General features: G+C 39.8%; 2 protein-coding genes and 1 long non-coding RNA gene across 22 annotated transcripts; 1 reads left to right on the top strand and 2 right to left on the bottom strand.

Annotated features, from left to right (window-relative positions):
• The first annotated feature begins 10,869 nt into the window (after window positions 1-10,869).
• Window positions 10,870-12,323, top strand: LOC116649923 (uncharacterized). Of its 16 annotated transcripts, none has more exons than XR_011417178.1 (6): window positions 10,870-11,024; window positions 11,087-11,199; window positions 11,269-11,293; window positions 11,374-11,412; window positions 11,483-11,594; window positions 11,913-12,323. XR_011417178.1 is itself a non-coding variant. In XM_032433202.2 (6 exons), exons 2-6 carry the CDS (start codon window positions 11,126-11,128, stop codon window positions 12,001-12,003), a joined length of 354 nt encoding a protein of 117 aa, XP_032289093.1. In that variant the 5' UTR covers window positions 10,871-11,024; window positions 11,087-11,125; the 3' UTR covers window positions 12,004-12,323. The 16 variants fall into 16 exon arrangements, 4 of the variants coding, with proteins under 4 accessions (XP_032289093.1, XP_032289095.1, XP_032289092.1 ...); XR_011417172.1 differs by having other exon boundaries at window positions 10,871-11,024; window positions 11,087-11,204; window positions 11,488-11,594; XR_011417173.1 differs by having other exon boundaries at window positions 10,871-11,024; window positions 11,087-11,204.
• Window positions 12,324-12,398: 75 nt separating this feature from the next.
• Window positions 12,399-18,421, bottom strand: LOC26530709 (uncharacterized). Of its 4 annotated transcripts, none has more exons than XR_004302826.2 (5): window positions 15,156-15,305; window positions 14,934-15,061; window positions 14,656-14,733; window positions 14,433-14,597; window positions 12,399-14,368 (listed from the first exon to the last, which is right to left on the bottom strand). XR_004302826.2 is itself a non-coding variant. In XM_070210863.1 (2 exons), exon 1 carries the CDS (start codon window positions 17,846-17,848, stop codon window positions 17,534-17,536), a length of 315 nt encoding a protein of 104 aa, XP_070066964.1. In that variant the 5' UTR covers window positions 17,849-18,421; the 3' UTR covers window positions 14,934-15,061; window positions 15,156-17,533. The 4 variants fall into 4 exon arrangements, 1 of the variants encoding a protein (XP_070066964.1); XR_004302825.2 differs by having other exon boundaries at window positions 14,656-14,823; window positions 14,934-15,087; window positions 15,156-15,283; XR_011417180.1 differs by having other exon boundaries at window positions 14,433-14,823.
• A 7,122-nt stretch (window positions 18,422-25,543) lies between these two features.
• On the bottom strand, window positions 25,544-26,730 carry LOC116649919 (uncharacterized). Of its 2 annotated transcripts, none has more exons than XR_011417225.1 (2): window positions 25,948-26,730; window positions 25,544-25,728 (listed from the first exon to the last, which is right to left on the bottom strand). It is a non-coding gene; the product is annotated as an uncharacterized lncRNA (long non-coding RNA). The 2 variants fall into 2 exon arrangements; XR_004302827.2 differs by having other exon boundaries at window positions 25,998-26,730.
• Between the last annotated feature and the right edge of the window lie 476 nt (window positions 26,731-27,206).

The raw sequence follows: 27,206 nt of genomic DNA, 5'->3' as shown, positions 1-27,206 counted from the left end.
AGCAGTTATCCATAGCTGTAGCCCGCTCTACCGTTTACAACGGTGTTCCCAAATTTCCACTCATTGACGTAGGCAAGGCCTCACTTAAAGACGGCGATCTGCTCAAAATAGCAGTTCCACTCAAAATTGCATTTTCACTTAAACTTACTCTTGGATTTGGGACTGCACTCATAGTTGCAGTTTCACTCAAACTTCCACTCGACAATGGCTCCAGTAACTGTACTCACATGTGCTTGACCAGTTTTTGACCTCTGTAACTCATGCTCTAGCGCAGCGACTCTCTTTATCAAATCCATGACTGGCGTACTTGAGAGTTGGGTGCTTGGGGTTGCCGCTCATGTCAATATGCTGGCTCGTGCACTGGCTCCCACAGCCACAGTGCCGGTAGGTTGTACATTTGTGCCTACATCCTCGGTGCTGGGGCTTTGTGATGCACTAACAGCAGGAACTTGCATTTGTGATATAGTGCTCACCATTCTACTTGTCCACATCGGGTGCGTCCCACTCGCTGTGGTAGCTATTTGCTGGCCATCGTTCAAGCGTGGGTTTTTCCTGGGTGACCGTTGTGACATCCTACTCAGCTCGGAGATGGTTTCTACTATATTTTACGCTGGCTGCGTAACAATATTGACTCTTTAACTGGGTGTAGACCCTGCCTGTGCTGTGTCCATGTACACACACTGTAACTCCAAAGTTACACCACGTCTTGTCTCCAGCGCAAGTCGCCCCTGCAGATTCTTACAATAAGAACTGTGAATAAAAGATCATGTCGCGTGCCAAACGCAGGTGGAATTGCAATTTGAATACTGCAAGGTGTACGCCTGGCCCCCGGCGTAATGCAAAACGTGCTAGTGCAAGTGCTTTAATCTGAACGGATTACATATGTTAGAAGTTAAATATATATATTCCCTTAAAATCTTTCCTTCTACGGCCTTCGAACTCACGACAATAATGAGTGGCACATCTCTCGTTCGGCTGCTCGTGAATAGCGGGCGTTGCAGGCAGATTGCAGATTGGCCACTCCTTTGAGTGGATCGTTCGGTGTTAGGGGGGCTTCCTGGTTCACAGACCCCGGCAAGTCTGTAAGCGGGCGAGAATTCACAACGTTTCCGGCCTGAATCAGGAAACTCTTCGTACGTGTTGCTTTGGTGCCACCTCCTTTACTGTGTGGCGTAGCACTCTCTTGACATACTTCACCATCCTTTCCCAGGCTCCTCCATCAGGTGGGTTCGTTGGGCAGTTGAAGATTCATTTAATGCCTCTAGAAGATAACTCCCCCTGAATCTTTTCCGGCTCGAATACATCTATAAGCCTTTTGGCTTCTCTGTCGGCTCCAACAAAGTTCTTTCCGTTGTCACTGCGCAACCTCAGTATAGGTCCGCGATAGCAAAGAAAATTCCTGATCGCGATTATGCAGGAATCAATTGACAGGTCATGTGCCAGCTCCAAATGTATGGCCCTTGTTTTTAAACACGTAAGCTAGGCGACCCATATCTTTTCTTTTCAACGTCCGATCGTCACAAGGAGTGGTTCAAAATAGTCCAGACCCGTAAACTAAAATGGCCATCCATTGGCCTCCAGTCTGTCCTCTGGCAGAGGATACATTATAGGTAACGCTGGCTGCACTCTATGTAATTTGCACACACTTCATCGAGATATTACTGTACGCAACAGTCGACGCAGCTTTGTTATCCAAAATGTGGTCCTGATTTGGCCTATCGTTGCATCCACGTTTTGATGCTTTATTTTCACATGGTAGTAATACACAATCAGTTCCGTCAGCACGTGTCGGTGTGACAAGATTATTGGCCGTCTCGCACTATGCGGTATACACAGTGCGGCATCGATCGTGCTATATGCACGCAAGAATTTCATTGTCATCCAAGTAAGGCGCCAGACCTCTTATGTCGCTTCAATGACATACTGATTCTTCATTGTATGAGGCTCGAGCCTCGTCAGAAAACCAAGCCGCCATCCTAACCAGCCGACTGTAGCTAAAGAATCTCTGAAATTAAATGAAAAAATTATTTGCTCCAACTAAGGCAAATTCACTTGGCATCTGTTGTTCATCCTCGTAGGATGAGTGTTCCATGCCCGGTTCGGACTGCGGCCAGCAAAAATGTTGACCCGTCTAACCATCGTAACCGTTGGCTGAGGTCTCCGTGGCAATGCGGCCTCGTTGCGTCGTCAGCTGCATTTTCAGCAGAAGGTACCCATCTCCATTGGGAAACCTTTGTTGACTCCAAAATTTCTCCCACAAGATTTCCGACGAACTGCTTATATCGACGGTGGGTACTGCCTATCCAACGCAGCACTGTTTTGGAGTGAGTCCATAGTATAGCATCGCTGATCGCTATACTGTGCTCCTTTTTGAGAGTGCCCATCAGCCTCATTCCTAGACGGCTGCTTGCAATTCCAGTCGTGGAATAGACATCGTCTTCATTGGGGCACACTTCGTATTGGCACATACGAAGCATACTTGCACGTCCTTGTTAGCGTAGGTGACCCTCAAGTAAGTCACAGGTGCAAATGCTGACTGTCTAGCATCGACAAAAACGTGCAGCTGTATTGCCCGCACAGCTCCGAAATCCTTCCACGTTGTTCATATCCTGAAGTAATTTGCTAAAGGCCCGGGCGATCTCGTCTGGCAAGGGTTCATCTTATTGCACATTCCGTCGCCAAATCTCACGCATACGTAACTTTCCAGTTATCATGAGGCGGGTAAGAAATCCCAGAGGATCGAATGTTGACATGTTCAAGCCCAAGAATTTCCTTTTACTTTATGGGGTACTTTATGGTACTTCATGTTGAATATGAAATTGTCCGTGGCTGGTTGCCAACACATGCCCAGAATCTTTTCTTCAGCTTCGCCCCATCCGTTGCTCCTAGCAGCCCCATGTTGGCCCAGCACGTCAGCTACAGTAGGCGAACTGGAAGTAAAGTAGCTCAATTCAAATCCAGCATTTGCATGTATTTCTCGTATTCTTGTTAATATGGTGATGGCGTCACCTTCACTATCAAAACTATTCACATAGTCGTCCACATAGTGTCATTCAAAAATAACTTTAACCGCGCGATCATCGCCGTTTCGCCACAAGAATCGCTGGGCGCATCTAACCAGCGATCGAATTAACACTTGATGGAGCATCTCTCGGATGTCTCCACAAACGCCAACGGCACCATCCCGAAAATGGAAGAGAACAGCCAGCAACGACTTATAGTGTTGCTGCTCCTTGAATAATGCCGAATTCAATGAACTATCACCAACTCTTGCTGCCGCGTCGAACACCAGTCATATCTTACCGGGCGTGGGCCTTTCAACTCCAAAGTGCGGAGGATACCAACATTTGTCGCTGTTAGCTAAAGCGACCTCATGTTACTTCATTCTTCGAGCATAACCTTTATGAACATAATTGTCCATAATTTTCATATAGGCTTGTTTAATCCGATCGTTACGCTTCATCTTTCTCTCAATGTTGATCAATCTTTTGTATCCATTCCATAGCTTTGTGGCAACTCCATAGCTTCGTGGCAACTCAACATTATCACGGTTCCATAATAAACCTGTCTGGTAACGTTATCGTATTTTCACCGTGGTGTCTTCGAGTATCTAGTGTGCTCGTGCATCGTCGCTGCCTGCGACTGATGGCGTAAGTTTCACACCGAAGCTTACGATATCAAAATAGTCGTTTACCATCTTTTGGATTGCATCCTCCTGCGGCACTGCTTGGAGGCATGACTTTGATGACGTTGCCGTCGGTTGACCTCTTACCGGTCCAAAAACCACCCATCCAAGTTCGGTGGCTGCGGCATATGGTCCCTGTGGTGCAAATCTTTTTGTTTGCATTGGTAGTCCAAGATGCGCATGGTCAAGTCCAATCAGAAGTTTTGGTACCGCCCCAAGATACGGTTTCATTGGAAGCCGTACGCCGTTGCCCGACATTTGGATGTCACGTCGATGCAGGCTTTGCATTGGTAAGCTCAGATTGGACACGGACAACGTCAATGGCAGTATGCGGAATAGTAGGCGAATAGGAATAGTTCCGAATCGACACAACTAAAGTTCATTTGTTGCGACGATTGAGCTGCGGTGCCCTTGTGTGAGGATACGCTGTCTGCGTCATCCGTCCAGTATTCATCACTCTATCACCTGCTGGCTGCGGTGCATTGTGACTCATTGCATCATGATCATGTAAAAGTCGATGATGTCTCTCCAGGCATCCATTAACTTGGCATTCGTTGCCCCTATTGCAGATTCTTCTTTTGTAGCCAACAACAACGTGGACACGAGAAACAAAGCCGGTGCCTTTTTACGAATGTTCACCTCGCGACCTCGATCCTCAATTTCTTAATTGATGATAAGAATATGATAGTAGGATAAATACATCCATACAGACAGACATACATACAGTCAGACACATAGTCAGGCCATTTACGCAAAAATCTCCTGTTTGTCTTAAGTTCGCTTATCTCTAACATTCCTGTTGTACTCTAATTCTTGTAAGAAGAGCTCGACAAGTCTAATCACTCCTTGTCTCGCATGTACATGTTTGATTGATTGATTGTCAGTTCTCCTTGAAAAAAGAAGACGTACCGAAATAAATACGAGCGACATTTCTCTCCCACAAATTCAGAGGTGGCTCAACCTAGCGTTAAAAAAATATTGATTTGAACATTTTCACGGTCATCCAATCAAAATATTGGCTATTTGTCTTAGGAGCACCGACAACAGGCAGCAAGGTGGAATTGATAGCTCGTCTAAACAAGTTTCCACGGATTGTACGCGGCAGTGGCCCAGGTTTAAATGCCGACGATGTGACTCGACTGTGACTGTCGTGCAGCAGCAGAATACGACTCTACAAGCGCGTGAAAGAGAAAAAGCTACAGCGAATCACGTATCATCTGCAACAATTGCACTCGCGAAAGAGGCGACGTTAGCTGATCGTGGCTTTCGGAGAAAAAATTTCAAAATCGGACATGCGACGCAAGTTTGAACAGCGCAAGTGGCAACCACAAGAAAAATTTTCAATTTATTTTGAAGAGTAGATGATGCTAGCCCAGACTATCAATATGAACGAATACGAACTGCTGGATCAAATCATCAAGAGAGTTCCGTCCGAAACGTTCAGCTACCAATCGCGGGTACAGTGTTTCGCTAATCCTGAGCAGATGCGTCAGGCGTTTGCCAACATAATTCTTACAAAGCAATAGCGGGCGTCAACAAAGGTGTTGGTCAACAATAGCCTACGTTTCAGAAACTGCAACTTCAGTGGTCATTTCATGAAGGATTGCCGCAAGCCAAAGAGGGTCCCTGGATCTTGTTACGCATGCGGTGAGATGGACCATTTTGTAGCTCAATGTGCGACAACAACTACGTTAGGTGTTTAAAAATGTACTTTAGTCATACCATTAAACTATCAATTATAACAGAATGCCTCATAGACTCCGGCAGCGCATATATACCTACTGAAATCCCTTAAATGCAGTTGTCAATTTATATTTTGGACTTAATAAAAGCCGACTTAATGTAAGTGAAAAAACGTCGTGCTATATTTTCAAAGAATCAATAAAAGTTTATTTTGAATTAATTGTTGTTGCGGATGAGTCATAATGTAGTATTGGGCAGTGATTTCATGAGTGCATGTGGTCTGACCAAAAATCTAAACACCCTAAGCCTGGTTGAGGCGAAAGAAACCGAAAAGATGGATAATGAAATACAACAAGGTTGCAATAAACAACAACTGTTAAGAGACCAGCCTGTTAGTGAGAAATTGTTAAGAGACCAGACTGGTAGTCAACAACAGTTAAGAGACAAGACTGTTACTGAGCAACTGTTACGAGACCAGACTGTTAGTGAGCAACTGTTAAGATACAAGACTGTTACTGAGCAACTGTCAAGAGACCAAAAGCAAAGACAATATAAACACTAAGATGTGTAACGCCCATACATTTGAATGCGTCGCAAAATTTCTAGCCTGGCCTTTCATCTGGCCCTTGAGGCTTCGTACGGCATGCCTGCCGACTGGTTGTTCGTTCTCCAAAGACCAGACGAACGAATGCCGAAGTCGCGGCTTGCTGACACGAGCAACGAAGTTATGGCGACTAACTTGCTTGACTAGCCTGCTTTCAGCGAAAAGGTTTATAACTTACGATCGACGCAAAATGCTTGTGCTTTATCCATGAAATGCATGCTTTATTTAAATGATATATTACCATTGATACTAACGATAAATTTAACAGGAAGATTTCAGAATTAATAATTTTCACACAAGGCGCATCTTGTCGATAACTTCGATAAGAAAATAGCACACTTAGATTGATTTCACTTTAGTTTTTGAACAGTGTATGCTCGAGAAAAGTTTTTGTCTCACCCAATAGCGTGCAAGCACCTTTGGTTGTATGCGTGAATTACATATGCTTAAGAACTTAAGAACTTTAAATGAATGTGGGCAAAACTATTATAAATTTCTCTTTTAAAGTTATCAATGAGGTAAAACGTGTTATTACATTTAGCAATTTTGTCGTTAACGAACAATTTTCCATCTGTTTGGGATATGGCATTAGCGTGATATAACTTACAATTGTAATTAATTGTAGGCTATTTTATAAAAACTATGATTAAACCTTGGTATGAAACGATCGAAAAAGAGGAAATTTTTACAAGATCGATTAGAGTGATATTTATATTGATATTTTATTTGTATTTATTGATATTTATGATATTTTATAATATATTTATCATGTCTTGTTTATTTAAGATTTTTGGATTCAATATTGCGGCTTTGGAAAATGTGTTAGTATCAAGCAGATTTTGTAGGTACAGTGATAACAACTTAAGTCGATATTTTTTCATAAATAATTCCTGATTAAATTTAATAACTCTTAAAAGATTTGTGATTTTAGTGACTTCTTTGAAAATTGCAGAATTGATTTGATTTTGCATTTTATTGTTTTGAACAAGTTCATTGATTTTAGTTTGAATAGTTATTATGTCATCATGGTCTGGTGTTCCTGTGATCCATTTAAAAATTGAGCCTAGTTCATTGATACTACGTTCGGCAATTTTGTGAGGTGTAAGTTCAGAAAGGAGTGTTTTGATTAAATTCAATTCCAAGGTTACTTCCCAATCAATTGTATTGTTTTTGTTTTTAAGAAAATTTAATTCTTTTTCAAAAATATCGTTATATAAACTTAGGTTAGTATGCTTCCGTATGCTTCGTATAAAAAAGATTATCTGTATCCTCAAGTAGGACATTGTCATCATTTGAATAATTAATAATGTCTGCACCGCAAAACGGCAGTAAATGAGATAAGATACATAAAATGTGCATTTTAAAAATACATTAAAAAAAAACATAAAATAGGTTAGAATTTGATATTGTCTTTGTGAATAATACGATCCCTATTGTTTATTTTGGTTATATTTCCTAAGTCTTCTTTAACTACCTGTTTTTTAAATCTAGGTTGTAGTTTGTTTCGTTCGCCATGTTTTTTTTTTTCATAAATTATTTTACCTACTTGGCAATTTTTTGGAGACCTCTTTTTGTTATGGTACTCTATTGTCAGAAAAATTAAAATCAGCCCAAGCCAAAAAACATTTTGGCTCGACAACTCAACAAAAACCATGTGACATATTATTTAACAAAATAGAACACCCTAAATTGTCAGAAAAATTAAAATCAGCCCAAGCCCAAATGTTTTTTGTTCTATTTTGTTAAATAATATGTCACATGGTTTTTGTTGAGTTGTCGATTGAATTGTGTTGTAATACTCTTTAACTGCTCGGTATACGACTTCGGAATGATCCATTATATTGTATTCTTCTTGAATGCAACGGGAAATTTCGATAATTGTTGAATGAACTCTTTCTACCTGACCGTTGCTTAAACTGTGTCTGGGGTCTGCATAATAGATCGCTATACCTGAACGAGACACTGACGATTTGAATTGTGTCGAGGAAAACGTAGGTTCGTTGTCCATCATTATGGATTTAGCGAAAGGAAAAGTTTGGATAAGTTCCAACACTTTGTTTGCCATATCTGATTTGTCATTGATTTCCTTAATCACTAAAAATTTAGAATATGCGTCTAGGCATGTCAAGAATGTTAATTTTTGAGCATAAAAAATGTCAATATGTAATTGTTCACCTTCTCTCTCCGGAATAGGGGCTTTAGAAATAGGAATTTGCTTAGGGTTTCTGTTATATTTATTTTTATTACAAATTTCGCAGTAGCGTATGTGTTGCTAAAGGGTTTTATTTAGTGTTGGCCAATAATAGTATTTGAGAATTTGCTTACGATTTTCGTGTAAGCCTCTATGAGCACGAGCATGTGTTTCTTCTATTATAATTTCTTGGTTATTTTTGTTTTCGATGTCTACGGCAAACTTTTTAGTAAATAAAAATTTGTTAAAAGTGTTTTTTAATGAGTTTTGGATTTCGTGTAAATCTTCGAGACTGCAATGAACTCTGGTTTGGTTGAAGAAATTCTTTAAGTATGATTATTAAATTGTGTACTGTGTCGTATTCTATAATATGTCTTGTTTTGTTGAAAACTTCATATTTTTCATGAATTGTTATGTTGTTTTTAGAAACAAGTAATTGTTGTTTAAATTGGTTCAATGGTTTGTGTGTTTCTTCAATTACGCTTTTATAACTACTGTCGGCTGAATGAATAGTTTCATTATCGGACGACGGTTCTTCTTCGGACACGAGATTACTTTCGTTGGAAATATGATTGATCATTACCCTTGATAACGTGTCAGCGAGGACATTGGTAGATCCTGGTTTGTAAAATATTTTAGGGGAAAATTCTTCTATGAAAGCATACCATCTTTTCATTTGTGAGTTAGGGTTTCGTGCAGAAACTGCAAAAGAAAGTGGTTGATGGTCTGTTTGGATTTCTAAATTTATAACACCATACAAGTAGTTCCTAAGGTCTTTTAATGCCCATACAATGGCGTATGATTCCCTTTCATTTGTGGCGTAATTTATTTCTGTTTTATTTAAGGTTTTTGAAACAAAGGTGATTGGTTTGTTTTCCTGTGAAAGGACGGCGCCTAGGCGATGTCGGAAGCGTCTGTGGTGAGGACGAACTTTTTTGTATAATCTGGCTGAGTTAGTTCGATGTTTGCAATCAAGTTTGATTTTAAGTTTTCAAACGCAGAGATTGCTTCTTCGTCTAGAGATATTTCTGTTTTTTTGGACACATGTTTTGAAACCATACCGTTATGTCCCCGTAACAATTAAGTGAGTTGTTTTACTATAGTCGTGTAGATTTTTACAAATTTCCTGTAGTACCCTGTTAAACCAAGTAGCTGTTGGTGTTGCTGTTGAGTAGAGTCGACAGCAAGTAATGTGGTCAGTTGCGAGTTCGAACCCTGCCAAGGCATCTTTTTTTTGTTGATTTGTTTGGTGTTGGAATAAGAGGGTTCAGGGTATTCCTTAGTCGGGAGCTCCCAACTAGAACCTCTTACTTGTTGTTATTAATGTATCGATATATGAAAGATCTGTAGTCAGTATATCACCGATGTGTTCCTGGTTGAATACTTATTCTTATAGGGTCGTAGTCGTAAGTTGGTATCAGAATTAAAGAACGCATAAGCCTAAAGGGAGTAAATGTATCTTGGAAGAAATGCAATAAAAGTTTTTGCTTAAATATTAGAGGTATCTTTAATCGTGTTACTTGAGGTTGTCTTTATAGACCACCCCCTCTTTAATAAGAACCTTCGTGTTCAGTGATGATCGTTTCTTTCGTACATAATGGTGTGATTTTGTACCGTCGTTTGTTTGCTTTTAGCCATACTCGTTCTCCTCTTTGGAATTCCGCATGTGGCCTATCTTTATTTGATTGTTCAAGGCTCTTGTCTTGGGCTCTTTAGAGTTTTTCCCTTACTTAAGATTCTAACTATATTGCACTATTTCTATCGGGTTTCTATTAGTGACGGAATGAATGCTCCTTTTATCTGCAATGGTAGATAGGAGGATTAGATCAATAGTGTCGTCAGTTTTCTTTCTGTCATACTTTGTTCAAAAGGTCAGTTTCCGTAGCTAGTCTGTTCATATTAGAAAAGAAATAGTCACGCAATATTTGTTTGACATTTTTTTTTTTTGGGCAGAGCGGTGCGGTCTGTTGTGTTCGGTGATAACAATTTCCCTTTGTTCGGTTTTGTCGGTTATATCCGTTGTACAATTAATGAATCCAGTTATAGTTACGAGATTTAGAGGGAGCGACTGTTCTTATCGCTCCAGACACTTTTATCAATCTGCTTTTACATTTTGGTATTAACTATTACTAAGCCTAAGGCTAAGCAGTCCCTGGTGGCAGCGCTGCCCTTTGCAAATAAGTCGTTTTATATATAACATATGAAACGAATATATGTAGCATTTATGCAACAGCGAAAACTTCGCTGGTAGGATAGAGCGTGTTGTGCACATATATATCTTATGCAAGCGGTCACTGCATGGGACACATGCTGACGCGGCTGGTCTATAGTCGAGACACGCGTAGCCGATCATATTTCGGTACTGTACTTGAATATGCACTGCACTGAATATGACATATGTTTATGCAACAGAGAATAAGTGTCGTTGCATTCAAATATTTATGTTTATTGGTATATATAGAGTATATATTGGACATATTGCTGAGCACAGTGTTCTCTCGATATGTGCATACCACACCTACCTCTTTTTGAAAAATATCGTAAATTTATAAAGTTATTATTAATCTATGTATTTTAATAAATGTTTTGTTTTTATTCATAGAGAGTACATTTATTTCAATAGAGTGTTACGAAACTGCTTGTTTCTGGTTGGGCCGCGCCGGCTGGCTCCTCGGTTTCTCTGGGTGTAGTCCCAACCCTGGCCCGCAGTCCGTACAATCGATAACAACAAAGCTACAGCAAAACAGACTTACACAACACTATGCAAAACGAACCACAAATCGATAACACTAAACAATAGGAGCATCTTACAGATAAACAACATAAACAGCTGTGACGATAAGTAAATGTAAACAACAACGGTGAGACGTTAAAATAAACTAACAAATAATGAAAACGCTATTAATCCATTTTACTCTTCCAGATCGGGTCCCGGTTCCGGACCCAGCGTACCCGCCCTAACATGAGACGATCACCTACTTGTCTCCCACATTTTGGCCATTATATGGCCTGCATCAGCCTGTGCCGGCTATTACGGTACGGTATGTAATTGTTTGCATTCCTTATCGCGATTAACACTTAATCTTATTTCTTATTTCCCTGCAGGATACAGATCGGGCATTTTAAACAGGTGCATACGATAAGTTGGTATATTATTATATTTAGAACAAGTTATATTAATTTTTGATTCCAATTTTTTTTTTGTTACAGAATATATATATAACATTTCTCGCAACTTCCCTTCAACAGGTGCATTTAACGTGTTGCATCATTTCATATTCGTGACAATTTATATTAATCTTTAAAATCTTAAATTTAGTACAGAACGCATTGTTTTACAACGTTTGTACGGAACAGGAGGTAAAAACACGGTCAAAACTTATTGCCAGTCAACAAATGAAAGAAAAACAAGGGGAGACATATCAATACAGGTAATTATTACACCAACAGGGAGCAAGTACCCGCTAAGATAAATGCATGTATACATATCTGTTTCCAACAAAAGGCGTTATGTTCGTCAAAAGCGTTTAGATTACCGTGCCTGCCTAAAGAGCTCTCTGGGTGGGGCGATCATAAGGTGTCTTCTTCATCTGAGCATAACATATATTTATATATATATATATATATATATATATATATATATATATATATATACGTATACGTATATACATACGTATAATGCGTAAATTTACTTAATTGCGACTAGTCGTGACTAGAATTAACAATTTTAAAAAAATCTGTTCTTTCAGAGACCCTCAAATATGGGTCTGCTTCGGCCTCTCCCTTTTATTCGGGCGAGGGAAGAACGACGTGGAACGGACTCACTCAGTGATGAAGTAGGCGGGGTCTCGTCTATGGCCGCCTCTCGTCGTTAGAGTCCCGTCCGTAATGGCTCGTCTCGCCGTCGATGTCTGGCCGTGTTTGGAAAATCTGGCCCGCAAATATCTGGGTTGATCTGGCCAACGTCCTCCGGCGCTGGATTTAGACGTTGTCTGCCACCAAATGGCTGCGGTTGCTCTAATGGAGTACCCCTTTTCTTGTTGTTTTAAGCGCCGCACGACGGTGTATTATTGTTCTTGTGTACTATTGCTTTTTGCAATACGTTAACAGTTAAGGAATTTTTTTTTGCAATTCAATAATAAAAATAGCAAAGAAGGGGATCACACGGTATGATTAACTCGCTCGCTCGCATAGATCTGTGGTGCGTAGCCTCCAGGGCGCATGTGCGAGATGTTGTTGTCTTGTTTTGGAATGCACTGGACATCAAGTGTCATCCGTTGTCAGAGTGGATGACCTCGGGTACTCCAATCTTATAAAAAACCTCGCTGACCCAAAACTCAACCACGTTAAGAGCCGTAGCCTCCCGCATCGCTTTCAAGAAAGTGAATTTTGAAAAATGGGCGACTACTACGAAGTGGGTACTTTCCCAGAAAGTCAATATATACTTTACCGGTCATTACCCCTTCCTTGCATGTCACACACTGTCTCACCCAATCTGTTACCTGACTACCCATGCCGGACCAGTAAGCCGCCTACGTAAAGTTTCGAGCGTTTTCACGACACCCCCATGACCAGCCGTCTCATCTACTTGAGCCTATTAAGCCAGCTGTCAACGAGCTTGGCACCCATAACTTCCACACGGTGCCTTTTAACTCGTCTACCAAGTGGACGAACCCCAAACGCTTGAAAAGTAAATTCCCTTCAACCTTCAGATCCGGTAGTTTGTCCTGATTCGAACGTACTCGTGGTCTCAAATTCGAGGAGGTTTTCCGTAACCTTTCCCACGGCTCCGGCTTGGAAAAATCCGCGTGCACCAGTACTGGGGCCGTGATCAGGGCGATCTTCAATTGTTCAACGGCTCGTGTTGCCTCGTCACTCAATACGAACTCTCCGCTATCCATTTTTAACATTTTAGTCAGTGGGTCGGCCATTGCCGCGAAATCTCGCATAAAGCGCCGGTACCAACCTGCTGTACCCAAAAAAAAGCGAACCTCTGCGTGACCGAGGCACGGGGCTTCGTTTAATAGCTATAACCCGTTCGGGGTCCATGCAAAGCGTGCCACCACCAATAATGAATCCTAGGTATTTTAATGCCCGGAAGCAACATCTGGATTTTCGCAGTCCAATAGAGAGTTTGGCTGCTCAAGCATTTGCGTGGGGAAATCAGGGGAAATAACTAATAAGTCGTCCAAGTACAGGAAGACGTTGGACCGTAACTCGTTGGGAATTACCTTGTCCATCAGATGAACTAGACGTTGGACTGCATTGCATAAACCAAACGGCATGACGCGAAACTAGGGGCTTGCTTTTTTCGTCTAGTTCGACCTGCTAATATGCGAACTTCAGATCCACACTGGAGATGTAGTGGGTCTGGTCTAATCTTGATAGGATGCCTTCTATACAAGGTAGTGGATACGCGTCTTTCACCGTCGAATTATTGAGCTTGCGTGCATCGAGGCAAAAACGGGTTAGAAATACATATTTTCTGCGGAGCCAACCTCAGTACACAAAATGCATTCATATATCAACACAAATTTGGGATAGGTAATGAAATTGCGTAAGAAAACTAACAAAATTAATTTCTTGCCAGCTAAAGCCACAGCAATGAATAACAACACATACATAATACTTTATAGTTCTTATGCATGTATAATTCACGAATACAACGAAAGGTGCACGCACGCTATTGGCTGAGACAAGAACTTTTTTTGAGCATACACTGTCCAAAAAGAAAAGTGAAATCAATCTATGTGTGCTATTTTCTTAACATAGTTATTGCGCAAGAAGCGCCTTGTGTAAAAATTATAAAAGTTCTTAAATTTTCCTGTAAAATTATTTGTTAATATATAGGAAAATATATAATTTAAATAAATCATGCATTTCATGGATAAAGCACAAGCACATTGCGTCGATCGTAAGCTCTAAACTTTTTCGCTCAATGTACTTCGAAAACGAAGCGACGCAAAGTAGCATCGTCCAGCTTTGCTGAATGCAGGCTGGCGACAAACTTCGTAGCTCGAGTCAGCATCAGCTAGCCGCGACTTCGGCATTCGTTCGTCTGGTCTTTGGAGAACGAACAACCAGTCGGCAGGCATGCCGTACGAAGCCTCAAAGGCCAGGCTAGAAATTTTGAGTCGCATTCAAATGTATGGGCGTTACTCATCTTAGTGTTTATATTGTCTTTGCTAATACATTGTAATGTACTCTGAAAATATAGAACAGAAGAAAAAATAACCTGCAAGCGAAGAAATGTGTTTTTTTTTTCAAACCTTTTTAAGTAAATTTGTGCAGCGCAGAAACGCTCCCCCAACGATACAGAAATTCGTAAAGTTCATCTGGAAGCCCTGCGGACGCCCTACTACATCATTTAGTCCTTCGAGCCGGATCTCTCAACATTTGGCATATCCAGTTCGCCCCAGCAGGCATTGGTGGATCTGCAATAAAAGGTTCCAGGAACAGCTACAAATTCAAACAAGGTAGAAGTGCACCTACCTCAACTCGTCCATTGCCAAATTTCCGGCAACTCCAGGCCGATTAATTCATATTTGTGCGTCTGAACATATTTTTTTGCTTCACATTGTCCGTGGTTAAAGCGAGTGGCAATTGTATTTAAAAAATTAAAAATTGCAAATAAAATATTGTTCGTATTCATAAGGGCATCTAAAAAGTGACAAATATTAAAACAAATAAAACAGAAAGTGACTCCGATATGGTCGCCATATTGGTGTCTGTACATATGTATGTATATACATATATGTACAAGTGCATACCCAAATATTTAACCGATCGCCATATTGATGTATGCAAGTACATCAAGACATATCTGCACACAGGCTTTCGCTCCGTCGAACAAGTGTATGCGCTGCTCCATTCTAACCTTCACCAAATAATCACATACCTATATATAAAAAAAGACACACAATTCTGATTGGTATTTAGTTAATTAAAACCACACTGTGCAAATTCAACTGCATGTATACACACACACGCACATCATATTATATGTGTATCGTTTGCTATTTTTCCTCCACAGCAGCTTCAAGATCAATTTATATATTTAATTTTACCAATTAATTGGCAAGTGCAAAAGGTAAACAAACATCAGGGTTGTAAAGTATCAAGAACGGTTTTCGATAAACTGATTCTGAGAAACTTTTATATATTTGTATGTTTCCACTTTGCCATTGAGCTGCGTTTACTTAATAAAATACAAACATATGCATTACTTTTCTTATGCTTATAAAAATTTATGAATCATAATAATAAGTTAAGACGTTTCCAAGTTGCGTAATAAATCGAATATCCGTGCGATTTTTCTTAAAAATAACAATTTATACAAATAATTCTATGACAAAAAACCTTCCATTGAGCTGCGTTTAGAATAAGTAATAGGCAATAAGCATCAATTTTTTTTGCGTAATCCGTTTCCCCTACACGGCGGCCTTGTCAAAAGAGAATTAATTCTCTGGTATTTCAATAAAGAAATAATAAGATTGTTTCTCAAGTAAAGGAAGCTAAATAAGCATCAATTTAGTAAATTATTAGAAAAATAATTAATTTAACACAATTTTCCGATTTCGTTGGAGACAATAGGGAACACCATTTCGGTCATTCCATTTTATTCTGATATCTCGATTCCATCGTTCCTGTGCCATTTCTTATTCCGTTTTCGCTCGGCTGATTCAAATTATTTGTATTTGATCACATTTCACCTGGTTATTACAATTTTTGGTTCTGGGAAGTAGTATGCCAATCGGCGGTAATCAAAACAGCCACAAGCGACTCACAGCACCGTCCGTTAAGGAGTCAAAGCGACCTTTAACCTCACCTAGAGCAGTTTTCGGGAAACTCAAGGTCAAGAGTACCAGCACAACCGTCCGCAAGACTGTGAGTCCGATTCCAACAAGAGATATTACCCCAAAAATTACTCGTTCGACAAAAAATGCAGAAGTCAAGCAAAATGGCACTGAACGACTTCGTTTCTATAACTGACCGACTAGGCCAGTTTGAAGTGAAGATCAATGACGCAGCGGACAGTGACGTGTCACTGTTCACTCTCCAAGTCCGACGAGATCAGATTAAGACTTTATGGGAAAAGGTAGAACGCGAGTACGAGTTATGTTCCAAAGCTCTCAACAAAGGCGCTTGCGGCAGCAGTGACCTGGTGGCTATGCAAGCTAAATATGATTACTCGTACTCCGTGCGGCTAAACTAAGTGCAAAAATAGAAAGAGCCACGGCTTTAAATAGACAAGCTGAGCAAACCCCCTACAACTTCTCCATGTCCAGGGGTTGCAGTCTCCCGCCATGCGACACTGAAGTTTTCAGTGGGGATTACCTACGCTGACCTACTTTCCGAGACTTGTTTACAGCGGTTTATATTAACAATCCAAGATTGACGCCGGTGGAAAAATTGTTTCATCTAAATTCCAAAACCAGCGGCGAAGCTAGGGCAATTGTCTTCAAGTCCCCGCTCACGAATGACGGCTTTCAGTCAAAAATCTATTTTATAAGTCTACATCGACCTCCAAATACACCTTCGAAGAGCTTTCCACGCTCCTATCCAAAGTTGAAGCACGCCTGAATTCAAGACCGATATCTCCAATGTCAGAAGATCCTACTGATCTCCTAGCTCTGACTTCCGGTCATTTTCTAGTCGGCGGTCCTCTACTTTCCGCCACAGAGCCAGAGATCAAGGAAAACGTCGCGTCCATCATCAACCGCTGGCAGCGCTTGAGGGCTTTGCAACAACAGTTCTGTCTCCGTTGGAAACATGAGTATCTTTTAGAGTTACACAAAAGAAACAAATGGCAAACTCCAACGCGAGACTTACAACGGGACGATAAAGCCATCATTAAAGAAGATAATCTTCCAGTTAATGACTGGCGACGACCAAAGAGTCCGAGTGGTCGTGTTATGTCATGTTAACAGCCCGAGGTGTCTCCAAGAGACCTATCTCTAAGCTAATCCTGTTTCCGATAGAATCTACTCTCCATTCTCCATCCAGTAGAATCTCCAGTAAAGACTAGAATCCTAGATCCATAGGTCTGCGGACCATCCGTATAAAGCCGCATCAGTAATGTCTATTATGTTTTTTTTTTTTCAACCTTCTTCACGTAACAGCACGATGGCTCCACGCCAACAACAAGGCCGATCCAAGAGCCGACCGGCAACGATATCGTTCCGATGCCGAGTATGCCGAGTCCACGCGCTGCGAAAGTGCCAGCGGTTCATGCGACTATCTCCAGAGAAGAGACTCCGAGCAGTTATGGTCAACAAATACTGCCCAAACTGCCTGGATCACCAACATTCCGGGGAGTCCAGTCCAAGGACAAGTGCCGCAAGTGCCAGGGCGACCATCACACCTTGCATCATTTCCAAGAAGCGCGTCGCATGCCATCGCGATCTCCAGAGCGATCCCAAACTATGCGCAGCACCAAGGCCGAAGCGCGATGCTCCGCTCCGCCTTCATCCGCTGGTTCCATCTCCTTGTCGACTTTAATGGAACACAAAAGAACAACCGTGCTCCCGAGAGCACTCATCCGACTTGGAAATGGCAAGGCGACCCACGACACTCGGGCACTTTTAGACCCGTGCTGTCCGGAAAGTCTTATCGACGCATCCTTGGCTAAGGCCTCCGGGCTATCCGTCACCCGCGTCGGTAAAGACAACGCTTGCTCGGCCATTATAAGTTTCAGGACCTCTAGCTTTCAGCGAGATGTCATCCTGCAGGTGATGGCAAATCTCCGGTATCGAACTCCAACGATGCTCGTCAGCGAGAAACTGAACGAGCCTTTCAACAACGTTCGATTGGCAGACGATCGCTGGTTCCAGCCGAAAATCTCCAATCTGGTTTCAAGCTCGAATATCTACCCAGACTTAATTCTCCAAGGCGTCCTCCCGAGCCATGGCGGCGCACCACTGGCCCAAAACACGGTCTTCGGGTGGATACTTTCCGGCTCCTGCGCTCACCAGTAGGAACAGAGCCACTTCCCTCTCCCTTTTTCTTTTTGCAATACTGCAAGGCGGGCGGCATGTTCACACAAGAAGTGTACTCGGCAGTCGCCATCCAACCGCCATGTAACTCCGGAACCAGTACATGGAACATGAAATTCACCTCACTTATACTAATACATTGTAATGTACTCTGAAAATATAGAACAGAAGAAAAAATAACCTGCGAGCGAACAAACGTGTTTTTTTCAAACTTTCTTAAGTAAGGCATTAACTTTTTTATGATATTCTATTTTACGGTTTTGTTTTTCTATTTCTATCATGAATATCTTTTATAAGCTTACTGTAATTTAAATTTGAGCTACTTTGCATAGTCATCTAAATTGTATATACTCTGTCTCTATTTTCGTTAAAGTATTGAGTTCTTTGAATTGTCTGGTAATCTACCGTGAACAAGCTCATACGGATAGTTATCATGTACCGTTGATGGAGTGGTGTTAAAACAATGTGTAAAGTAATTCAACCATTCGTCCCAATCAATTTTGTCAATCGAATGTATTCGTTGTATGTTCGATGTATGTATGTTCTACTGTTCTTAAAGTCTGGTTTTGATGTGATGTTGATAATTTGCACAGGTCATTAATTTGTGAATTTTAATACTCAGTATCCTTGTCTGATATTAACATCTTCATAGGACCGTAGTTTAGTACAAATGATTCAAATATTATTTTGGATACTGTCTTTGCGCTTTTATTTGCAACTAGATATTTTGTAAGGTCGCATATTATAGTTATTGCATACTCATTGCCATTCTCAGTTCGAGGTAATGGGCTGATGGTATCAATTAAAACAGTGTAAAAAGCTGTGTTTGGGGTGTTGGTTATAATCATTGGGGCTTTTGTATGTGTTGTAGTTTTAGCTCTTTCACAGTCTAAGCTCACATTTACATAGTTTTTTTTATGGTTTGTGTCATTTTTGGCCGACAGTAGAGTTTCTTTATTTCTGATAGGGTACGCGTAATCGCTGCTATTTTTATATTTAGTAAATTTTTGTTGCCCTCATTTTGAAATTAATTTAGCGTGACAAATTCAAAATTTTGTTCCATTGATGACATCTGTAAGTTAATGATATTGTGTATCCTGGCTTCTGAAATAAGCCTTTGAAAAAATGTACCTAAATCGCATTTTTCTTTAGATTATAAATCTTTAACTGAAAATAGTGAAATAATCTGGTTTCCTCTTTTGAGTATACATTTGAGATTATTCATTATTATGTTTAGAAATTTCTTTACGTCGCTATTGCTTTTAGACATTGGGCTCATATATTTTATCATTCATTTTAATTTTTTCATCTGCGCAGATGTTTTCCTGTCTTTTTGACGATCTTATTTGGACCATCAAAATGTTTATATTTATTTGTATTAAGTCGAGATAATGCATAACGTGGTTACTTTTTTGTCCTTTAGGTATTCAACTTTTAATTGATACTCTTCTAAGTCCAATCTCATTCTTGTCAGCTTTGAAGAAGGATTCTTTATTGCAAATATATAAAATTTATAAAAATTATTGGTTGAAATTGCTTCTGTTTCTAGACTAAATATCTCACAGCATTTAGTACATACATACATAAATGGGATTTTGGGATTTTGAATTTTTATATGTTGACAAGTTGTACTTAAAATCCGGACTATTGCGATATTACTTGTTACGATACTGTTTGCTACTTATTATTACCCCACTCGTTTGGTATAAGAACTGTATCTTCATTTGCCGGAAGCGTAATTTTTCTCTTTAAATCTGATTGAGCTGTCAATATAATTGTGTTAAAGCGGCACATGTATTTCATAATTAAATAATTCTGGTTTCATGATGAAATCTTTTATGCAATTGAATTTTTTGATGAAGTCGAGTCCATGTCAATTGAATCTATTGCAAGGTATGGGAAATTAATTGCGGACTATTTGGAAATTGTGACTGATTACGAAGTAATCGAAATGTAAATCAATTTTGGATTGTCCAATTGACTCTAAAATTTCTTGACCAATTCCTGTGATAATTGTTTTGTAGTCTTGATTTATATTTGAATCTGTTTTTTTGCTCTTTAAAATTAAAACATTTGCTCCTGTATCAACTAGGAAAGTTAATGGCATATTATTTTTTCCATTGTGTATTTTGATGAGACTTCTCAGACTTAGATTATATGCAAAAGCTTTATTCATTATTGCTTAAGGGGGATTGTCGGATCTGCTTTTGCTGTCTGGGTCCTCTGTTTGCACCGCATCCATATGAGCCGCCTCGAGGATTGCCTCTGTTATTATTGTGTCTGTTACCATTCTTATTGTTATTTCTGTAGCCGCCTCTGTTGTATGGCATTGAGTAATAAAGAGAAAGGGCAGTCGTTTGGATCAAATGGTCCTTTTAGAAATCTTTCCTAAGCGAAAACGAGGTTGCAAACAAAATTTGCAAGCACAACACACGGCTGTCTGCAGCTACTTCTGCCGATGCACACAATTCAATTTCAAAAAACATTTTCCATAAGAACCAATAACAACCATAATCCAAACAAACGAATCTAAAATGAAAAAAGCACATCACAAATTCTGTCCTTGCTATCCCTTTTTGTTTGAAGCTACAGCCCTTTATTTTAGCTTCTGCATCCTTCTTACTCATTGTTGTGGTTTCTAAGCACTGCTATGTCTATAACTCGCAAAGGCATGTCTTCGTCTTCTCCACTCGCTTTCAACTTGCAAGCTCGGCAGATTTGAATCATTTTTCATTATTCGACCAGCAAGGCACCCTTTCCCAAAATAGGGTATTTTAACTATTCATAAGTGATGCAACTAAATAGCAGAAACCTTCTTATATATACATACATAATATAACATGTTGGTGCGCCGTGCGCGTAACCCTTTGATTTGATACTTGCGAGACTAGGCTCTGCAACAACAATTTAGTACCCAAATTGAGTTGTTGTTATTTCTACGCACTACCTTGTAGGAACAATGGAAAGCAGCAACTAACCAGTAGCATTATCTGTCCCTTTTCTTAACACTGAGTTTTCTATGTTCTAGAAATCTTGCACCAACTTTACAGCGATCAAAACAGACGACTAGAAAAAATTGGGTTTCATGCGCACTGTTGTTGTTTTGAAACTGATTTGTTGTTGCTTCCAATGTTAAAGGGGTTTTATTTGTTGAGTTTCCTGAGCAACCTTAACCACCTTGCGCCAGTCTTAAGCGGTAATAAAAGCTCGGAGTGAATATTCCGCTCTTTATCTGCTTATTACTCTATGGTTGTATAGTTATATAATAATTACCTCTACCACGGTTTCCACCACGATAAGAGTAATTTTGGTAATAAAGGACAGTTTTACTTTTTTCGGTTGCGTCTGTGCAACTATTGACAAATTTGGATATGTTATGGAATGTGTCTGCCTGCATGATAAGTTTTTATCTATAGCTCAGTTCCTGGTCATGGCCTTCACAGCTTGGGCTTTGCTATATTTTGTGGCTTAATATGAATTAAAGCCATCATTAATATAAGCACCTGCTAGAAATTTTGCCAGTTGCTCAACTTCATGTGCATAAATGTTGGCAGCTCTGCTATTTTGCTGTAGGCTTAGGAGTTTAGCCGATAATACTGATTCTGATAAGCTGATAACTGATTCTCTTTTTACCGTTCTTGATAATTTTGATATATTATTATTTTGGTGATTGTTTTTTCATTGCTTCTCAAGTTTCGTGCATGGTATTTTAGTTTTGTCTATAAGACTGACAGCTCTCGCTTCATGATCTTCTTTTAGTGAGTCTAACAAATATTGTTATATTATGCCTTTCCGAAATTCATCTAATATTTTTCTCTTAACGTGCCTAATGCCTCAACTGCCTGTGTTAAATGTTTAGTTTTCTTTTAGTTTTGTTGCATTGTCACTTATAAGTTGACGGCTGATATTGTAGGAATCTACAAAAATTTAAACGTGTTTTCAGTTTGTCTCGTTTGAGACAAGTGCAATTTTGTTAAAACACTTGAAAGATTTATTAAGCTCCTCGCGTTATTTCCAAAGAATGGTAACGATTTGCGTCCATTCCATTTATAGACATTTTTCATTTATCTGTACAAACGCACAATAATAATGTCGGTAGGTCCTAAAATAGGGTGTTCTAATTGTTGTGTGTTTTTTTTAATGCTACAAAATTTAACGTTCTACCTAATATTGGGTTTCTTTAATTACTGATTTCACTTGTATACCAGGAAAATTATTTAATTCTATTCCGTTTTGCGTATATACTTATTGGAGTTGCACTTACTTATTGCTGAACTCTTAACCTATAATGTGAGTCTCGTAAATAAACTTCAGCTATCGCTTTGTTCGTAGTCATTGAGTAGTTAAGAGAGGTCAAAAGTAAAAAGTAATAATCGTTTTTTTTTTCCTATATTTTATCTCAATTGTTTGCACGATTCATATACTTTTTATTTAGGCACCTATTGTGCACTTTGTATAATTTGAAGAAAAGGGTAATGCACATCAGCACTACGATAATTACAAGGAGAACTGTTATTATTCTTAAGTCTGTTCTTTCCGCCTAAACTTTATTAATAAGGTTGGCAGTGAAATCCGCCGTCTTAGTGTCTATTACTCCCATGGTGGACCAAGAGATATGAGTATGGAGTGTGAATAATACCTCCGTTTTAAAGGCTTGAAATAAAAAATTATTGAATAATTGACCTGAAGTTTCAAAGTTTAAATAATTAACTTGTGATATGTAAATAAAAAATGCATCTTTCTTCTTCCATTTGTGTTATAAATAAATTTTATGAAATTAAAAGGAACACTCTGTAGTTTACATTTGCAAATGTCAAGCTTACAATATTTTACTTACGAATGCCAAAGCCGCGGCTTGCTGATGCTGACCAGTGTTGCCATTTATTGAGCAACCAAAAAACCTAGATCTGCTTTAAAAATAAGTGTAAAACAGCTAAATTTTATTCAACAAAATCTGAACGAAAATCTGAACTTTAAAAAGTATTTATATTTTTTCCTCGCAGTCAGATTTTCAAAAAACCCAGATTTGACGGGAAAGAATATGAATTGGAAATTAATTAAATTTAAAGGAATTTTATATGTAAATATTTGCATGGACTTTAAAATACATATTTTTTACGGAGCCAATCTCAGCACAAAACTTGTATTCATATGTTAACACAAATTTGGGATAGTTCATGCTAGCAAACTAAGAAAATTTATTTCTTGGCCATCCAGAGCAGTGGATAACAACACGTTCAAGTTTGTATGTATATTTACAGGCATTTATGAGGCTTTTCAAATTTGTCTTCAAAATTATTTAATTGTCTCGCTAGTGCTGATCATCCCATAACTTTTTATAATAATATGCTTACATTTTTTTTTACCTATATAATCGCACCATTGAGTTGTTGTTGGTCGCAGTATTATGTTTTCTTCGGTGACTATTCTAGCCGAAACATATGGCAATGATCTCAGAACAATGCCTTTTACTGTTTTCGAACAGTGAATCAAAGGACTTGTATTCGTATTAAAGTTCTCTTACTTGAAATTGTGGGTCATTGCTGGTTCTTGTCTCTTTACTCTGCTCTATTTCTCCTCGTTCTTGGTTAATTATTTTGCGTATGGAAAACCAATTCTTTTATGTATATAAGTTAAGTACCCTCATGCTGGCAATGAGGGTCACCTTTTTAATGTGAACAGCGTCCTAGGGATACAGTTAGTGACGAAATAAATATGCCTCGATTGTTTGAGTTAGAGGTTTAGTTTAAGAAGATTTATTGATAATCATCTGGTCAGATTCGTCTCCGGAAATGGAATGAAATTCTGGCTCTTGTCAGAACGGCAGCAAGCCTCTCTGCTGGAGATCGACTGACCCAACGTCGTGCGGTGTCAGATTTCCGGTGGAGCCAGCGCTGCGGATGTTTTGCAATCAGCCCAGCCATTCTGCAGCGCAGGCATAGCGTCAGCGTTGTGGATATTGTTCGTTATGTTGTTGGGCGAGCAAATCTGCGGCGTAGGCATAACTTCGGCGTCGTAGGATATTCTGCAACAATGTAGCCACGCCAGCGCTGCGTGCTCGTGGGCAATGTGACTCGGGCGCAGAAGCTGACGCCGTACATTCAGGAACGGCGTCATTGGAAGTCAGGGTCGTCAAGGAGGGCAGTGTTGGGTGCGAGGGAGGGGCTGCAGTGCTAGGTGTACCACAAGATCTGCGTCCTGCATCACTATGTCTTTGACGTCCTGTATGCGACTCCAACTGCGTAGCGATGTCGTCTGGTTTCGAGTTGGCTTTTGTTGACGTGTTTTTTTCCAAAAGAGATAGAGGGTAACTGCAACGATTAGGATTATCATTGCTTCCGTAAAGAAGGATACCAGTAACTTGCTAGACATGTCGGCTAGTCTATTCAAGTTTCTGATGGTGAAGTCGTGGACATTCCCTAGCGATGGCTCATAACCCGTGGCGGTTACTTTGGTGAATCATATGGGTTGACGAATAGCTGCTGTAGTTCCTGTCGTGAATCGTTACGGTGTCGTTATCAAGTTGGATGAGAAACGTTCCCACCAAGTGGTGTTCTTTTGTCGCGGCGATTACTATCTCATTGAGGTTGGTTAGTGGGCCCGTATCCACCAGAGTTATCTCTTGTTTATTTTCCAGATAATTGCGCGAAGCGTGTCCTCCTCTGGGAATGCAACTATCTTCCTCCAGTTTCTTCAGATCCTTTTCCTGGCAAACTAAGGTGTTGCCGATGGATAGGCAGCGTCCGATGACGGCGTATGTCTCATGGTTATCCATTGCCAATGTGTCGAAATTCAACACCGCTTGCATTTTATTGGTTATTGGGGGAAAACTGTGTATCAGGCTTTATTCCACTTCTGTGACCTTTGGCAAGACGTGAAGGAGTGATGTTCTGTTCATGGGAATTGAGGAACGAGAGAACTCTATCGTTTCGACGACGTTTAATACGGCGAGTATTCCACTTCTGTCAATATCGTTTGTACATATCTTCGTGATCAACTAGGTTTGAGTTGACAACACCGGCCTTTGAGAGTTGATGTGTCCTTATGCTCTCGTTCACTTTATGTAGAATTGCTGTTGTAGCATGCATATTACAGTCGATTGCGTTGACCTTTCCAATAACTTGACTCGTTGGAGTGACTCGTGTGTAGCGTCGAAGAGTAGCGTATTGGCTCTGATTTGTTAATTATTGTTTTGAACGATGTTCTCCTGAGACTTGAGAATGGCGTCCCAATCTGACGTATCCGGTGATTCTGCGACTTATTTCCAAGCTGATCCCTGCCAGTCTATGGATCGCGGCCTTCGTAGTGGCGCAAATGTCCACCGTAGCCTCCCGTAAGTAGTGCAATGTCAGGGTACTGATTTCCGGGTTGGCCACGCGTATTGCTTCTTTTACTATCTCCCCGATGACTCGTTGAATGTTCTCAAGATCGATGACATGGGCCAGTTTAAATATTCCATTGACGCGCTAGACACGTCCCTGTTGGAGAGGAACGATAGGCGCATCGTATTTGAAGATGTGCACGGCTCCCATCGTGTTGATCAGGGATATGCTTGCAACGTGTAAAAGCGCTGAAATTAGAAAATAATTTTTTTTATTCAATGTTTTAAGAACACTTATTTTGTAAAAATGTTTATGTTTAATTGTGTGTTGGGTATGTCTTAACTTAAGTATATTTGTAAAGGAATGTGTTTTTACTATTAGGTAAATTTTAAATTGTTCTAAATATTTCTTATATGTAGTGCAAAAATGTGTAAAAGTGTAGGCGATTTTTTATACGGTTCCATTACTCTTTATTCTTCATATGTTTTTAATTTCCCAAATTGGACTTGTGAAATACCTTCCCTGATTTCGTCTTAACTGTCACTTTCCCGTTTTCTGTACCTCCCCAGGCCTGAAACGTTGTTTTGCTTTTGACTTTATTTGTTTGTTAGCGCTGAAAACTTTATCACCCTGTATAGGTTTCGCTCGTTTCTTATTACAAAAGAGATTAGTCAATAATTGTTTGTGCTTAATTAACACTCTAGCTTTTCTTTAAAATTAGCTAAGCCTTGATAATTTATTCTTGCTGAACGATTAAAGAATATATCCACTGGTTTCGTATTTGTCACCGAGTGAACAGGGTTGTCGTACGTGTCCACGGTTATAGGCACCAGGTCAGTATTCTTGAAAGTAGGATATTCGCTTTTCAAACACCTGTAAGTTTCTAAAAATGTGGAATGAAATTTCTCAATTTGCTCATAGACCCCGCTCTTCAGAGTCGGAGTGTTAAATAACTCAATTTCCAAAGTTCTCAAATAATTCAGAACGGTGGGAGTTAAGAGGCCCCTATCGTTATCAGAAACCATTGTCTTAGGGACTGAGAAATAATGGAGAGCCTCTAATAACTTTTCCCGCAACTAAACCGATGATTTTGATTCAAGCATTCGTGAGCTTGTCTATACAACTCAAATACACCTTTTTCTCCAGTGTGAATATGTCAATATGAAGTATTTCACACGGATAGTTTGGAATAGGGGTTGGCTGTAGTTCTGCTTTATGGAGTGTCGCCCGTATTTGGAAAGCTTACAACACTTACAAGTCGACACCTGAGTACGTTTTGCGCTCGACCCTTTGGGGAAAATTATTCGAATTTTATCCAACTTAAAATTTTCAAAGCAGGTGGTCTGGAAGAATGGGAATTAGACCGTGGGATTTTATACTCCGTTTATTATGGAAGGTTTTAAACACTTTCCTAATGTGATAGTTTGGGAATTGTTTCGTTGTTGATTGGAATGAAATGTCGAACATAACCCATGTGCGGGTACTCGCTTGAATATTTCACCCGCTTTTTGTCAAACATCAATTGGTTCCTAAACTCGTTGATGGGCGTGTCTACGAGTGGTATCAATATGAAGCGTCTTCAAGGGTGCTGTTAACAGTGGCAATCGAATCTGCTTTGGAGGCAGTAGCTGTATCTGAGCCAAATGGTTGTCGAAAGTTGTGATTCGCGAAAACGCATCTGCGACGATATTAGATTTTCTTGGCTTATAAATTAGCTCGCAGTTGT

This window comes from Drosophila virilis, unplaced genomic scaffold (assembly GCF_030788295.1).
Source record: "Drosophila virilis strain 15010-1051.87 unplaced genomic scaffold, Dvir_AGI_RSII-ME tig00001479, whole genome shotgun sequence".
In the NCBI taxonomy this organism is placed as follows: domain Eukaryota; kingdom Metazoa; phylum Arthropoda; class Insecta; order Diptera; family Drosophilidae; genus Drosophila; species Drosophila virilis.
This window is presented reverse-complemented; position numbering and strand designations above follow the sequence as displayed.